General features: G+C 49.7%; 1 protein-coding gene across 1 annotated transcript; it reads left to right on the top strand.

Moving 5' to 3' along the window:
* Window positions 1-353: 353 nt before the first annotated feature.
* On the top strand, window positions 354-9,715 carry APLN (apelin). Its single transcript, XM_028523175.2, has 3 exons — window positions 354-798; window positions 6,394-6,565; window positions 7,268-9,715. The coding sequence occupies exons 1-2, from the start codon at window positions 732-734 to the stop codon at window positions 6,558-6,560; spliced, it is 234 nt and encodes a 77-aa protein (XP_028378976.1). The 5' UTR covers window positions 354-731; the 3' UTR covers window positions 6,561-6,565; window positions 7,268-9,715.
* Window positions 9,716-15,512: the final 5,797 nt, after the last annotated feature.

Here is a 15,512-nt window from a genome sequence, read left to right as displayed (position 1 = left end):
CTGGAGCAGCCTTGGCCGGGTGCTTCTAAGAGCGCCCAGGTTCCTTGACAGCTGGTAAGGAATCGAGGTGAGAAAAGGTTAAGTGTGCCCTTCCACCGCCCCAGATTCTTCCTGTATTTGAAATCGTTCAGGTCTCCAAAACCCTCTTGCCCCCAGCCAGGCGGGCATTGTCCGGGAAGTGGTTGTGGGTTGTCGGTGAGGCCCTGCAGCCTTTTGTTATGGGGCCATATCGAGGTTCCCTCTAGGGCCCTGGCTGGGGCTACAGAGTGCGTGCCAGGAGGGGGGCGGTGCGGGAGGCTCGCCCCCCTGTCTCTTCCTGGCCCCCCTCTCCAGTCCTCCGGATGACCACATGACCAAGTGGGCTGTTGGCCAAGCCACAAGCTACAAAATGCAGCCCCAAGAGTGAGCAGGGAGCATTCTCGTTGGCAGCCTGGACTTCGGGCGGTTGGAGCCACCGCCGAGCAGCCTGCCTCTTGGAAAGAGTTCGCGGACGCCCCCGGAGCCGCTGGGGCCAGCTTGGCGGCGCTGCCCGCAAGAGGGAGGGAGGCTGCAGGCAAGGGCAGGCGGCAAGCGCACAACCAGCCAGCCTGCGGTGCGGCCCGGGAGCCCCAGGAGCTCCGCGCCCACCAGCCTGCAAGAGCCGCAGCTAGAGTCTTTCTGGGCCTGCAGACTCCCGACCTCTCCACCTCCCCGCCTCCTGGCCAGGCCCGTGGTGCTGTGGGAGGAGCAGTATGAATCTGCGGCTCTGCTTGCAGACACTCCTGCTGATCTGGCTCTCCCTGACCGCGGTGTGTGGAGGTGAGTGCTTGCCTCCTATATGTCCGTGCCCCACTCACGGTTGTCTGGCTGCCGCTGCCGCGCTCTCTGCCCTCCGTCCCACTCGTGCGCTCTCTACCTCCCCGAGGCTGGCGCCTGCGGGCAGGAGCAGCCGCCACGCGCCAGCCGCCGGCTGACAGACAGGGCGTCCCAGGCCAGGGACCACCAGCTGCAACCTCAGGTATCACCCGCCCAGCGCTTTGCCCCTCCTGGTTGCCCCTCACAGCCCTAGGAGCTCAGGGCGGCAAGCGTACTCCCGGTGTCCGGCGCCCCACATCCCATGTGGTGGAAGCTGTGGGGGGGCATGTCCCGCTCCCTTCGTGGGTCAACGGAGAGAACTGACCTGAATCCGGTGGGCTGTGCTCTCTCGTTGTAGGTTTTCTGGACCCTGCAGGTTAGAAATCCCCAGCTGTTCTGATGGCGGGGCGCAGGCCACTGGAGATGATGTGCCAAAATGCAGACGTGACACTTGTTGCATAGGCAGGAGAGGGCGGCGGGGACGGCGGTGTGGAGCCCAGCTGCTGCTCCTTTCAGCCTGCTTGAGAGCAGAGGCAGCCTCCCCCAGCCAAGCTGGGCAGGGCCAGGCTAGGCTGGTCCTCTCCACCCTTACTCCAAGGTCCTGTCTGGTCTGTTCTGCCCCTGCACAGGAGGCCCACAGACTCTGTTCTTCAATATCCTAGGTCAGGCACAGGCATGCTTAACCTTAGTCCCCCTGTCTCCAGGCACCAAGCCAGGAAACATTGCCTAACCTGACACCTTCATGCAGCTCAGGGAAGGGGAGTCCTTTTGCCCCCACCTGCACCACATCCCCCACCTGGCATACTTGGCACCGGTGCTCCCTTGCTCTCCCCAAGCCCCAGCAGTCCCACCCTGGGTTGTGTGTCCTCTTTGTGTCAGTATTTCCTGAAGTTGCCAGCTCCCACCTCCAGCTACCACAGTCCTGTGTCTTCTGCCTGCCTGGCACCACAGAAGGGAAGCCCAAGACCAGGTGGACTAATGCCAGTGCCAGGGCTGGAATCACAAGGAGGTGGGAGCAGAGGGGAAGAGAGGGCAGGATAACAAACTTCCTAGAGGAAGGACACAGGGCCCCACTTGGTTCCAAATCCTCCAGACCAGGAGGATGGCCTGCAGCCCAGGAACCTCTGAGGGAGCTGGTGGAACTACACCTCTCCTTCTTTGTAGGTGTCCTCCTTTCTCTGCTCTTGTCTTATGGCACTTCCCTGGGCCTGGGAGCACTATCTGACTTCTCTGAAAGGTGCTTTGGTTGGGACTGGCATCACCTGCCTTCAGCTAGCTGTCCAGTGGTCTTCCTGTCAAGGCCCAAGCTCTGGGTCAGCCACGTCCTTGGTAAGAAGAGGGCAGGCTTTCTCCTCAGAAACTCCTGTCAGGCAATGGTGGGAAGAGAGTAAAAGATATGAAAGATACCATCTGGGCTTGTTCTTTATAAACCTACCATCCAGTGCAGTTGGCAAGACAAGACACACACCTGATACCATTACAGGTAAATAGTCTAAGGTGATGTCTTCAGGGAAAGAAAGATTGTCTCATCTGCATACCTGGTGCTCCCCCAGAGGCTCTGGGGAGACCCTTGGCCAACTGACCACCACTAGAACACTTTCAGGGTCCAGATTTTAGGGCAGTACTGGTAAAGGGTAGAGCTGGTTCCAAAGGGAGGGAACACTGTGCCTGGCCCAGACCCTGCCACTGCTTGCTTTAATTCACCCTTCTTCATTAGGCCATATATTGTCTATCTCTCCTGATTTGGGTAAATTTGTTGTGCTCACGTTTTTCACAAGCCTAGCACAGGAGACTTCCAAGGTTCCCAGTGCCTTCTCCACCCATGACCTCTCCTGGAGCTGAGGGATGGCACCTGCATTCTGGTGGTCAACAAGCCAAGGGTCAAGGTACCCATGTCCTCTTTCTCCTGTGTTCTGTCCTGGATGAGAAACAGGAGCCCTAGAAACACCTTGCCCTTGACCCAGACTTGCATGCTCTTCCCACCTAGAGTTCCCAGTCAAAGTCCTAGGCCTGAAAACCATGCTTTCTCCATAACAAACTCTATCCTAACTTGGAATGTCTCCTTCTCCTCCACCAGCACACACATACTCCTCCACTACCTCCTGACCTGGGGTATATTTTGCTCTTCTGATTCTGAAAGCTGCTGGGCCAAGGCCAAGTGTTCCTTGGTCTTGTCTGAGTACCTCTCTTTCTCTCCTTCTCCTCCCCCTCCCCAGCTCCAGCTCAAAGCCTGCAGTCATCAATAGTATGAGGACATACTACTGTACCCCTCCTACTCAGGGTGGGAGCATCACCACTCTATCCTCTATTCCTATGAGTTAAGCACCCATGTAACCTGAGTCGGGCCTCTCAGTGGCAATGCAAGTGAAGTGAAGGGCCAGGTTGCCAGATCATAATGTGTCCAAGGGCAGCAAAGCTGGCATGAGAAGATCGCTCAGGGCACTGGGGTGGAGGGCTGGGCAAACAAAGGAGACCTCATCCTGGAAACACATGCAGGACCCTGAGTAGCTGAGGGAACATAGCCATAAGGGTCCCCACTAGAGCACCAATATGGGTTTTTTTAAGCAATCACAAGATAGGCTGATGACAAGGGGAAAAACAGATGCATCATTCCTGATGAGGCTGGCATGTTCCTGAAAAGTCTCATATATCTCTTTGTACATTGGTAGACATGGAGTTCAGGCTGCCTGAAAATCAAACCCTGTTCATCCCTGACTATGGTTCTCAGTGCAGAGATGCTGGGGCTTCATTGCTGATGGCGCTTTGGAGAATGATGGCTCCAGTCCCTCTAGGCTGGAGATTGTCTGGGGGGATTACCCCAGCTTCCCTTTAAGTAGCAAGTGAGTTGGAAGAAACTATTTAAGTGCACTGAGAATAGCCCCCATTTCTAAAGGGGAATTCTTTTGTATAGCTGGGACCTCCGCAGTGATGAGAATCAACAGCCTCTAAAAGTCCCTTTGGACAGGACAAAGCCCGGGTTTCAGGTGTCAGCTTATCTTAGGGTGAGCCAGATTCAGAATCAAAAGTAGGAAACAGGTGGGTGATGGGATCAGAGTGTGTGAGGAGCTGCAGACTTCCGGCTACAAAGACAGTGAGCACCCCCTGTACCCCACCTGATGGATGGGATGCAAAATGCCAGGAGCTTCTGAGTGGCTGCTCTGTGTGGCCTGGCTGAGTTCTCAGATTGCTCAGAGAGCTCTTCTCTGCAGGGTTAGAGCCTAGACATCTCCTTGGCCAGAGTCCGAGCCACCATCCTTGTTCCCCATTGCGTTTATCTGCCCCACATGTAGGCCCCAACACCCCTAAGCCCTCCCACCAACACTCACAAGTCCTGGGGGCTGATCATTTGGAGATAAACCCTCCCCCTAATCTGGACACTGTGCCTCTCTTCTGCATGCCTACTGTATCCCTGGGGTCATAGCTTGTGCCATTGTCCTATACCAATGCCATTCACAGTAGTTGACATGGATACAAGAACCAAGGTCTCACTTGTATTTGCAAGGCTCCTATGGTCCTTTCCTGTGCCTGGCCATGCCCTCACCACAGCCCTTCCTGCCCCAAGTGTTTCTCTGGTACTGACTCCTAATTAGCATCATCCTTATTTGCCTCAGTGGGCAGGAAAAACCTTCAGGGGACCCCAAAATACAAAGAAGTTGGAGCAGCTGGGCTAGGGGTCTTAGTGAAGGTCCTTCCCTCTTTCCCCCTCCAGCCCAGAACTTTTGCCGATGGCACCAAGAAAATAGGTAGCTCTATGACAGATGGAAGTGACCTCATGGCCCCTGTCCATGCCTACTGCTCTAAAATATAAGTCTCATTTGTGTTTTAATTCTCATTAGGTGATGAGTTTAGGGGAGGAGCTAACGTATTAATCCACCCTGACCAGAAGCACAGAAATGTGACTGGTAAAGAGCAGGGTTGTAATGGGTCGGGAAGGAGGGTGGAGGACTAGAATGTGCACATGTGTGTAGTGTGTTTGTGTGTGTGTGTGTGTGTGTGTGTGTGTGTGTGTGTGTGTGGGTGAAGAGCAGCAAGCCCCAGGAGCCTGGGCAGGGAGGGTCCTAAGGAAAAACCTCACTTGCTTTTGGTCCAAGAGGAGAATAAACACCTAGAAACTGTGTATAAGTAGAGAAGGAATCCTAAGAGCCAAGGGACCAAGGAAGGATGCTGGAAGCTAGGAGGAGGGAAAGGAGGAATGGCCAGGAGCATGACTGGGTGCTAGCAGCCAATGAGGTGGGGAGGTATGTGGAAACTGTGAAATAGTGATGGAACTGGGGTTTGAAGGATAGGGATAGAGCTGAAGGTGAATCCAATAGTGTTGGTGAAGAGAGGTTGGAATTCGAGGTCACTGACTTTGGAAGCCATATTTCTGCAAGCCAGTCCCATAATGGGCATTGCACGAGTACTCTGCCAGTCCACCTCTTGCCCAGCATCATCTCATCTCCCCATTTTTCCTGCTTCCAGTCTTTCTTGGCTGGACTGCAGCCTCCATGAAAGCTGGCCCACGGGCCTTCTTCCTCAACAAAACTAGGAACACCCAGAACCACTTAGAGTCTACTGCCAGTGCTTGGCCTGCAATCAGAAGGCTTCTAGTCTAAGCCAAATGTGGACAGATGCAGAGCTGGTCCCAGTGAGCAGGGGAGAAGCCAACTGGGATTGAAATGGCAGGTATTTACATCAGACAGAATGGGCTTGTGGTATGAGGATGAAAGGAGATGGGGCATCCAGTGGGGAGGTGCTAACTTCAGCAGCCCAGCCCCCTCCTCATGCACAGACTTGCCACTTCAGGTGACCATTCACTCATTTGTTCATTCATTCATTCATGTAATATTTATTGGCCTCTAAATCTGGTCACAGGCCAAGTAGAACCCAGCACATGACACACATAAGAGTTAGAAGACCCTCCCAGCCACACCCACAGGGTGACCAGAGGAGAAGGGAGCTCAGGAGATGCCTAAACACTGATAAGATGCCAGGGGTGAGGTATGAGATCTCCAGTACTCAAAAGTGGGCCACCACATAGCAAAGGACCTAGGAGTACAATATCATGATATTCTGGATTGGCTTAGATATACTTCAGCAAAGAAAAAAAAAAGGATAACAAAGGCATACATAATTCCATCTGAATAACATGAATCTGGGTGATAGATATGTGCTGGTGGAGGCATTCATTTTACTAATATGTTGTAGATTTGAAACATTTTAAGTGCACTGGTTACAAGGGAGCAATGGGGGCTTTATTGCCTGCTGTGCCCCAGTCAAGTACAGGCATAATATCACAAACTGCACCCCCCAGTTATGTTCTAAATAAAGAACAAGTTTGTGCCTGCCAAAAACATGATAGAACTGTCTAAAGGACATAAACTCAGCTCCATAAATTTCAACATGTGACAAGTGGGTTTCATTTGCCCTCAGGACAGTGGAAAAATTGCAAATTCTTCATCAAGATAGAAGACAAAAACAAAGAAAAGCTATGAGGAATGCCACTTTATGGAGAGATTGTCCAATACCATGGGCCTGTGGTCTGTGGTCCCCAGCTAACAAGCTTTCTCTTTCTTGCAGGGCCCCTGCTACAGCCTCCTGCTAGGAAAGGGCTGGAGGAAAGCAATGTCCGCCACCTGGTACAGCCCAGAGGGTCAAGAAATGGACCAGGGCCCTGGCAGGGAGGTCGGAGAAAATTCCGCCGCCAGCGGCCACGCCTCTCTCACAAGGGCCCCATGCCTTTCTGAAGCAGGTACTTGAGCCTCTGATCAGTGGATGATGTGGAAGGGCTGGGGAAGAATTAGCCTGGAATCTGGGTGACCCTGTGCTTATCACTAGCCAGACACTTGCTCCCAGCAGTCCCAGCACCACACACAACATAAGGGCTTACAGAGTACCCATTTCACCCCCTCAATTTTGCAGAAGAAGAGACCAAGGCTCAGAGAGGGGCTTGACACTTGGGGGCCAACCTCCTGGTTCCTCAGCAGCTGGATGTTGGTTCCCCTCCACCCTGGGGTTGGGCAGGCTGGCCTAGTTGGATAGTTCTAGAAGTCCTAGGGGTCTTAGATGAGCTGGGGATGGGTGCCCCAGGGAATGACTGCAGGTATACAAGTATGGATCCTCACCAGACAGGGGGAGTGGGGAGGGGACAGAGAGCCTTCCTTGGAGGGTAGACAGTAGAGAATTGGAATATAGTTGCCCAGAGCATAGGAAGGAGAGAGAAATCAGAGGTTACAGAAGAGAGTCTCTTCCTCTGTAAAAGGCACCAACTCAGGGGCCTTGGGCTTTATACTTAGGGTTGTGAGGAGGGGCAGAATGACCTTGTCTCCTCTCTTTTCCTGGGTGGTTCCTTTGACCTAGGATGTGTCAGTGATATCTCTATGGTCATCTAGGTCTATTTAGGACTGAAGATGTCCTCAAGTACTTATCCCCTGTACTTCTCTCTACTCCACAGATTGGTCTGCTTCTTTGGAGTTCTTATATACATTGGCCTTTCATCTTGCACTCGTCCTAGCGGCTGATGGTCCCAGCTCTTCTTACCTACCAGCCTCCTTCAATGACATGGTCCTGCCCCTAGTTTGATGATTCCCTTTCTCCCCCAAGGATCCATTCACCCCCTTTTCCTGGACCTTCTCTGGACTGACTTTGGAAACCCAGCACTGGAAGGCCACCCGTCTCTCTGAACTTCCCCTGCTCTAGTCTCCACTCTCCCACCTAATATCCCAACCCTTCATGCAGCCCTCTCTTCCTCAGGTTTGCCCTGAGGGCTGCATGAGAACACTCTTCTTCACTGGGCTCCAGCAGATCCCAGGTTTTTGTGCCAATTGGACCCTTCAGCAGGCCTCCAGAGGAAAGTAAAGAGATGAACAATGAAAGACTCTACTTAGAAGCCAGGGACCTTGGGATACAGACAGGGTACCTTGGAGGGCATTGGAGTGGGGGGCTGGTGCTGTAGTGAAGGAGAGTGGTGTAGCATTGGAAAAGATGAGGAACAGCTTCATCGCTGTTTCTTCATCCCCATGTTTGGCCTGATTAAAGAGGTGAAGGGAGGGGCCCGAAGTACTTTGTCACTTCTCTCACCTTACTGTGTTTTCTAACACTACTGCCAACTCACTGTTTCCCAACTTACTCTGTGCCCCTCAACAGCTAGTTCAAGCTCTAGCTCAGGAAGGGAGTGTGATGGACCTGAGGTGGCTCTATACCCTCCCAGGGGCAAAAGCCAGGTAGAAGTGTTTTTGCCTAGAATCACAGAATATCAGAACCAAAAGGAACCTTACAGATCACTTAGCTCTGCCTCTTTATGCAAACTCCTACAAAAAGAGGGGCTGAGACAGGGATAGTGACCTGCTAAGGGTCACTGCAGAGCCAGAATGAGGACCCAGGTCTCCCAACTCCCACTTGATAATGTCCTCTTCTCTCCTGATGTCTTTGCAAAACTTACTAAGTGCTTTGTCTCGGGGTTGAGGCTTGGGGAAGCTAGGAGGGAAGAGGTAAGCATGCTGTGAACTGCCCCATGGTGGTGGTGGTGGTGTGTTGGCGGTGGCATGGGGACAGAGCTGCTCTTGCCTCCCTGGCCTGCCCCTGCTGGTTCATTTCCCAACATGGGCTGAAAAATTCCTTAACTGGCCAGGTGATTCCATTCCTTCAGCACTGCCATACCTCTGGTATTTTCACAGGGGCAGCTCAGGCACTGAGACCCAACACTGCTTTTTAGGAGCTCAGAGATGGCCTTAAGTCATTGGACTCAATAGCCTTCCCTTCATGTTGACCAGGTCTTCTTTCCCAGTGGCCTTCCCTTTGGAGGAAGGAAAGGAGAGAAGGAAGGAAGGAAGAATGGGAGGAAGTATAGGTCTGAGCAGGCTTCCTTCTCAAGAGGCCTCCCAGGAGGGAGAAAAGAGGAGACAAGGGCCTATTGGCCACCTATGTATGTTTGGGGGCAGGGGGAGTCAGGGCCCCCCAAGCCCCACAATAACCCCGATTTTGCCTACCCACCTCTCGCCCTTCTGCTGCTGCTAACACTGCTGCTGCTGCTGCTGCTGCTGCTGCTGCTTTCAGGCCCACCCTGGGGAGCCTGGCTGAGCACTCATCTCTCCCCTCAGGCTCAAAGTAGGGGCTGACCAGTGTCCAGAAAGCCTCTTCTGACACTGATGCCCCTACCAGGGGCTGGACCTTCTTCCCCCTTCTCCTCTCTATCTCCTGTCTCATCAGCCTCCCAGCCCTATGAGGAAGGGGGAAAGGGGGACAAGGGGGATGGCACAGGGCAACAGAGGCCACTGGGGGACTGGGGGACTCTTATTTAAAGTGGTTGTGTATGATTCTTATACTAATTTATACAAAGATATTAAAGCTCTTTTCATTAAGAAATTGTCCCCTTCCCATAATTATGTTCACTGTGTCTGTAAAGATTGTTCTGTGTAAATAGGTCTTTGTAATAAGGAGTTAAAAATAACAGTTTGCCTTTACTCAGGGAGGTCATGTTCAGGAGAGACCTTCCTGCCCCCTGAGGTCCATGGTTTCCCCATGCCCACATGTTGCATGTGGGAGGCAATATGCCTGCATCCCAAGTTGGTTCCAGGTCAAATGGCCACAAACCAATTTGCTACAAGATCACAAGAAGAATTTCTATACTGAATGGCCAGTTCACATAAAATGCAGTACACTTTTAAGTGTTTTGGCATCTGTTTGAGTGTGCTACTTTTTGATAGTGTCCTTTAAAGGATTTTTGGAATGCAATTTTTTAAGAACATTCTGATTAAATGTGAGATTTCTACTAAAAATTGTTTTGTATCCTTGGTGGGTGTCTTCTAATTTTATCTACTTTTGAACACTTTTGGGACTTTTTAGCCAGTTTGCCTTTCTTGAAAAATGTTATAATTTCTGTAATAAATACATGTGGTAATGACTTTGTGTGTATCATTTTATGTTTCACAAAGTAGAGTTGCTTGATAAATGAGATAGCCTGAAAAATAAAATGCAAGGAGTTTGACACAATTCTGCCCTATCTGTCTCACTTCTTCATGCTTGTCAAAATGTCAATACCTTGCAGAACAGACAGGAATATTGGGTAGTTGCTAATTTGGTTAATCAACTTGTTAGGTGCACACAGGCATATAGGATGCAAAGTAGAACCCAGCAAGAAGGAGCTGGGAGTGACCAAAAAGGTGCATTTGATAAATCTCACAGGAAATGCTACAGATTTGACAAGTATTTACTGCTATAAATATACAATTTTAAGAGAAGGTCTTCAGCAAACTTGCTAAAAAGTCATAAAACTGCTCAATAGGAGATAAAATAGAAAAAGCCATCCACAAGCATAACAAAATGTTATCATCAACAAAATGCTGCAGATTGTGACAGAGTGATTTAAAAATATTACATTATGTTGAAGTACCTCTTAAAAAATTGGTACAAAGTGACTTCTTTCAAAATTACTACTTTGACTTTTAGGCAAACTGGTTGTCAGAGTAATTGCTTTTAGGCAAGGAGGTTTTTGGTAGGCTTGCTTTATGCTGATTCATCTCTTACCTCCCTAATCACTCCCAAAGTTCTAGTTTCCCATGAAACCAAGAAGGGGAAAGTGGCAGGGCAGGACAATTTAATACTGACCCATAAGTGTGTAGCCTTTTAACAGTTTACAGTGCTGTTTTTTTAAAAAATCAACTCATTTTATCATCCTAACAATTGGGCAACAAAGACCACAATATCCATTTTACAAGTGAGAAAATAGGCTCAGAAAGGTAAAGTGACTTGCTCAAAAGCTCACAGCCAGTAAATGAATCTGGACCTCAAATTCTAGAACCTGGACCTCAAATTCTAGAATGCAAACTTTTTCTATGGTACTATAAAGGATCCTGTAATTAGAGAGCAGACTTAAGTGCAAAGTGTGTTTGGTATTCAGTAAATACAATAGAAATGAATGGCATGGTATTGACTGGTAGGATCAGAGAAAGGCACATGGAGGCTGACAAACTAACACTGTCTCCTGAAGGCCCAACTGAATTTGGTTAAGTTGGCAGGAGGACACTGGGCAGTGGAGGTGGGGACATGAAGGGGGAGGAAGCCACCAGTGTCCTCCGGACTCACATAGTCAACTGGATTCTTGTGCATGACTGAAAGTCTGAGCTACATGGAATAGAGGGCGAGGGGAAAGAGAACTGGTGTCATGCCAAAAGAAGTCAGGACCTATGGGTTGCCACCCCTTGGCAATATCTTGACTTGACCAAGAAAATACAATAGGATTAGAGGAAGAGGTTGCTTTTAAAACACAAAGGGAAACAAGGAGTTCACTTAACTGTTTTTGGACCATAGGTCCTGGACCTAGAGAATGAAGGAGGGTGGCAGAGAACCTGAAAAACAACAGTGCTTCAAACCTGTCAGGAAATTAGGCAGCCTGTGAAATTACAGAGATTAGGGAGGCAAACAGACTCAGACTACACACAGCTTTTCAGACCTTCAGGTGTGGTGTAAAACGAGCCACAGCCACATTGAAGCCTAACATTTCAGACTCTCCCACAGCCCTAGCTGACTTGGTGTACCCAAATGGGGCTGTGCTCCTCTATCACAAAGGGAACTATGGGACCTGGCCCGAGTGGTCTTTCTGAAATGCTTTATAATTCTATTTTTTAGGCCTAAAGATTATTCAACTGAAATTTCTCAATCCAACGTTTCTTTCTGACCAGCATGAGCCTGTGCCAGCTAAATGGCAAAGTGAATGGCAAGGAAAGACTTACCACCTTCTGCTCCTGGCCCTAGAGTGGGCTGCTGACTCAGCCAGCATTTCTCTAGAGCTCCCAAAATGAAAGACCTCACCAGAGCTCCTTTGAAAAGTCAGTTTTCCCTCTGTACTGGCTGGTGCTCAGAGAGGGAGCCTGGCAAGGGACTTCCCTTGCTGTCGCCTTGGACTTCAGCCAAAGGCCAGAGCTGCAACCAGGACATGTTCTTGAGTGTGATGAATCTGGGGTCAGCAAACTTTTTCTGTAAAAGGCCAGACAGTAAGGATTTTTGACTTCGTGGGCCATTCAGTCTCCATCCAACTACTCCAGTCAGCTGTTGTCATGCAAAAGCAGGCATAGACAAAGTGTAAGTGAATGGATGTGGCTGTGTTCCAACAAAACTTTATTTATAAAAACAGGTGGTGGGCCAGTTTGCTTAACCCTGTCTCACAGGAAGCATCAGCAAGCCCTTCAACTAAACCCTTGAACCCTTGGGCTTACACTCTGCAACAAGGTCTAAAATTAAGGGAATTTAATAAACTGGTTATGAGCTGACCTCCAGGGCATGCTATCTGATAATAATTATACTAACAAAGGGCTTTCAGGGGAAGGGGAAGTCTGGAGTGAGATCAGGGTTCCAATCCTGGCACCACTGCTTACTTATCTGTGAGACCTGAAAGCCAGCGTCTTGATCTGAATGATCCCTGTTTCCACACCAGGCAGGATACTCTGTCTACTTTTCAGTACTGTGGTCAGGACTGAATGTGATGATGCAAGTAAAGTGTTGGGCACCATGCCCAACCCACAATAGGGGCTCACTAGTGGGAACTGATATTATCTCCACAAAGCCTCATGCTGAAACCCTAAGTGGACAGGAGTCATCATTACCTCCAATTTATAAATGGGAAAACAGGCTCAGGGAGGTCAAATCTGTTGTTCAAATCCATAGAGCCACTAATTGGCAAGTCAAGTCTCAAACCTGACTGCATCCTCAGCTTAGGTCAGTTGCCATCCTCTTGATAGGGGTTCTTACCTGCCCCCCGCCTCCTCCCAGCCTGGGCCACTGGAAACTTCTAATGCCCTAAACAATCCATAGGGCCTCCACAGGGACAGATCTGACCCTCAATCTTCTAGGAAGTCAAGACAGATGATGTGCAGCATTAGCTTGGGTAGAAACTAGGCTAAGATTATAAAGCTGGGCACTTGCTCCAGGAGACCTGTCTGGCCTTCAGGCCCTCAGGAGAGGGAGCCAGAAGCCTGAGTTCCAGTGCTGAGTCTGTTTCTGCCCGGGCTTATTGGGCAGCTTGACAAAATATCTCCTTGGGCCTTTCTGGTTCTCAGCGTCTTAAGATGCCCAGGCTACCTTGAAGGTGTATGTGTGTGTGTGTGTGTATGTGTGTAGCATTTGATCATGAATAGGGCTTCACGGAGGTCCCAGCAAACAGTGAGAATACTTCAGGCCACCCTCCAGAGGTAATCAGTGTTCTGGGAGAAGAAATACCACAGAAAACAGTGACCTTGGCCAGTAAGGAAGGCCACACCTGGGCTATGTGGGTCTGCACAAGCTTTCCTTAGCCCTAGAAGCTGCAGGAACCTCCATTTTGTACTTTCACCATTGTGCAAACAAAATGCCTTCTGATCTTTCCCGGGTGTTAAAAAACTGGCAGGCTGCAGGCAGGTCAGCCTGAAACTAGATCTTTAGTGCTCTGGACCCTAACGCCAGCTTGGCCGGGAACTAGTGTGTGATTCTCAGAGGTCAATTCATCTTTTGGGGTTCCTAGTCCCCCTCATGTATTTTAATAGAACAATAATCTCTGTTCTCCATACCTCAAACATATAGCATCCTAGAAGGTCAGAACTTGCAGGTACCTGGGCAGTCATTCAGTTCCCTGAGCCCCTTCATTTGTACAGATAAAGAAAGTGGGACTCAAAAAGGGAAAGTGGCTTGCTTAAAGGGTCACAGCTAAATGATACAAGTAAACTGGTAAAGAGCCTGTCTTGAATTCCTTAGTTCCCATCACTACCCCATTTTATAGCTGAGGAAACTGAGACACAGAGAGGCTAAGTTCATCTGAGGATCTTCTGTGGTATGTGAAAATGAAATGAGAAGACTAAGGTGGCATTGTTTCAAAGAAAGGTGAAGGCACTGTTGAAATGCCAAGCATTCACTCAAGGGCTGCAGTCACCTCTCTGCTGTGAAGAGGGATTAATTCTGGCACCTTCAGTCCCAGGGCAGCAGAAATGCTTGTGTCTCTGGCTCCCTCCCCAGCAAGTGTAAGGGTAGGGGCCAGTGACCCTGGCATAGTTATGAGATTTCATTCCCCTGTTTCTAAGCTCCCCAAATTTCTCACAGCCTAGAGTCCCTCTCACTTCCTTTGGGAAATCCTGACTCCTCAGAGGTGAGGGGTGTGGAAAGATAAGGGAAGAGAAGATAAAGCAGGGAGGGGAGAGATTCCATGGGGATGCAGGAGGAGGGGTCTCAGGAGGGAGGTCTCACCACACAGCCCCTTCTACCACCATCCAGTCAGAGATCTCAGATGCTGCTTTCCCCATGAGTTCCAATCTGATTCCCCTCCTTCCCCACTCCAAGAAGACTCTGGGCTACCTACCCCAGCTCCACAGCCCTCTCCACCCTCATCCCCACTCTGAAATTGCCTGTCAAGCTACAAGTCTCATGCCATGTGCAAGTTTCAAAAGTAGGTCTACCTCCCCTCAATCTATGCTAACATTTTCAGAACACAAACATAAGAAAAGCCCATTTTACCTGCCTCTACCCAAAGACTGAATCAAAACAATCTCCTAAACCATTAGCTAAAAATGCCTATGCCTGGGTAAGACACCACACGAACAGTGAAGAAGACTTGCTCTTTACCTTGTCTGTGGGAAGCTCAAGGGAAGGGTATGTGGTGAAGGTGTGACAGCCTTTGCTGCCAGTGGCTGCCACAGTGCCCTCTATATGGGCCTGGCTGCTCCCCTGGCCCCTGCAGGTATGTGAGGAAGTGAACTGCTTTCAGGAAGCAGAAGCTGGGAAGCTCTCACCCTGAATGAACCAAACTCCATTTCCCAGTGTTCCTTTTGCTTTTCCAGTCTTCCCAGACTTTGCTTCACTGGCTTTCTGCCTCCCCAAATTCCCCCAGTCATTCAAGTGCCAGTCAAGGCAACCTCCCCCATGAAAGTTTACCAGATGTTCCTCGTGCCCTGAAGGTCACTGGCAGGTGATGGCCGGATTGGAAGCCAGGCTTGCCTCCCCACAAAGTCTGTGTGCTTACTAATCATACACTTGCCAGACTGAGATGGTCATAACCTCGATGGAGGTGACAATGCCCTACAACGATGATGGGGAATCTAATGATCATACCTTCCAGCCCAGGATCTGGAGACTTAAAAATCCTGACTCCTCCAAGTACTAGGCCTGGGTTGCTCGCTTCACTTTTCTGGGCCCCAGTTTTGTTTCTAAAATTGAAATAATAATCTCTAGCTTCCTCACAGGCTTGTATCCAGGCTAAAGTGGTTTCTGAAATTAAAGTGTTTGGATGCATGTGTAAAACAGGGGGAAATGCCTCCCTCAGAAGATATCTGGTTTGCATATGAAAGTGCTTTGTCATCTGTAAAAGGCTACAGAAATTCATTTGTCAACATTCAATGAATGGTTAATGAGACTCTACTATGTGCCACATTCCTTACCTGGTAAGGAAGACAAGATGTTATTTTAAAATAATCACAAGAGAAGGTCTAACCAAGACTGGTAAGGGCTCTAGGAAGTTTATTAGAGAGAGAGATCACGATCTAGTTTTGCAAGGGGTAGGAGTGAGGGTCAGAGGGGTTTCCTTGAGAAGTGGGAGCAGGAGAGGGGAAGTCCTGGCAGAGGGACCACAGGGTTTGAGTACAAGCACCCCAGGAGGCAGGGAGCAGACATGATTTATTCTTAAACCCATTTCTCAGACAGGAAGCAAGCCCACCAAACTGGCGTGGCACTTTTGAAGCTTC

This window comes from Phyllostomus discolor, chromosome X (assembly GCF_004126475.2).
Source record: "Phyllostomus discolor isolate MPI-MPIP mPhyDis1 chromosome X, mPhyDis1.pri.v3, whole genome shotgun sequence".
Lineage (NCBI taxonomy): Eukaryota > Metazoa > Chordata > Mammalia > Chiroptera > Phyllostomidae > Phyllostomus > Phyllostomus discolor.
The sequence above is the reverse complement of the archived record's forward strand: the minus strand, read 5'-3'. Positions and strand labels throughout refer to the sequence as shown.

Coding starts and splice junctions, on each gene's coding strand:
- APLN (XM_028523175.2), top strand. CDS start 732: ATGAATCTGCGGCTCTGCTTGCAGACACTCCTGCTGATCTGGCTCTCC. Junction 799..6,393: donor CCTGACCGCGGTGTGTGGAG/GTGAGTGCTTGC, acceptor TCTTTCTTGCAG/GGCCCCTGCTACAGCCTCCT.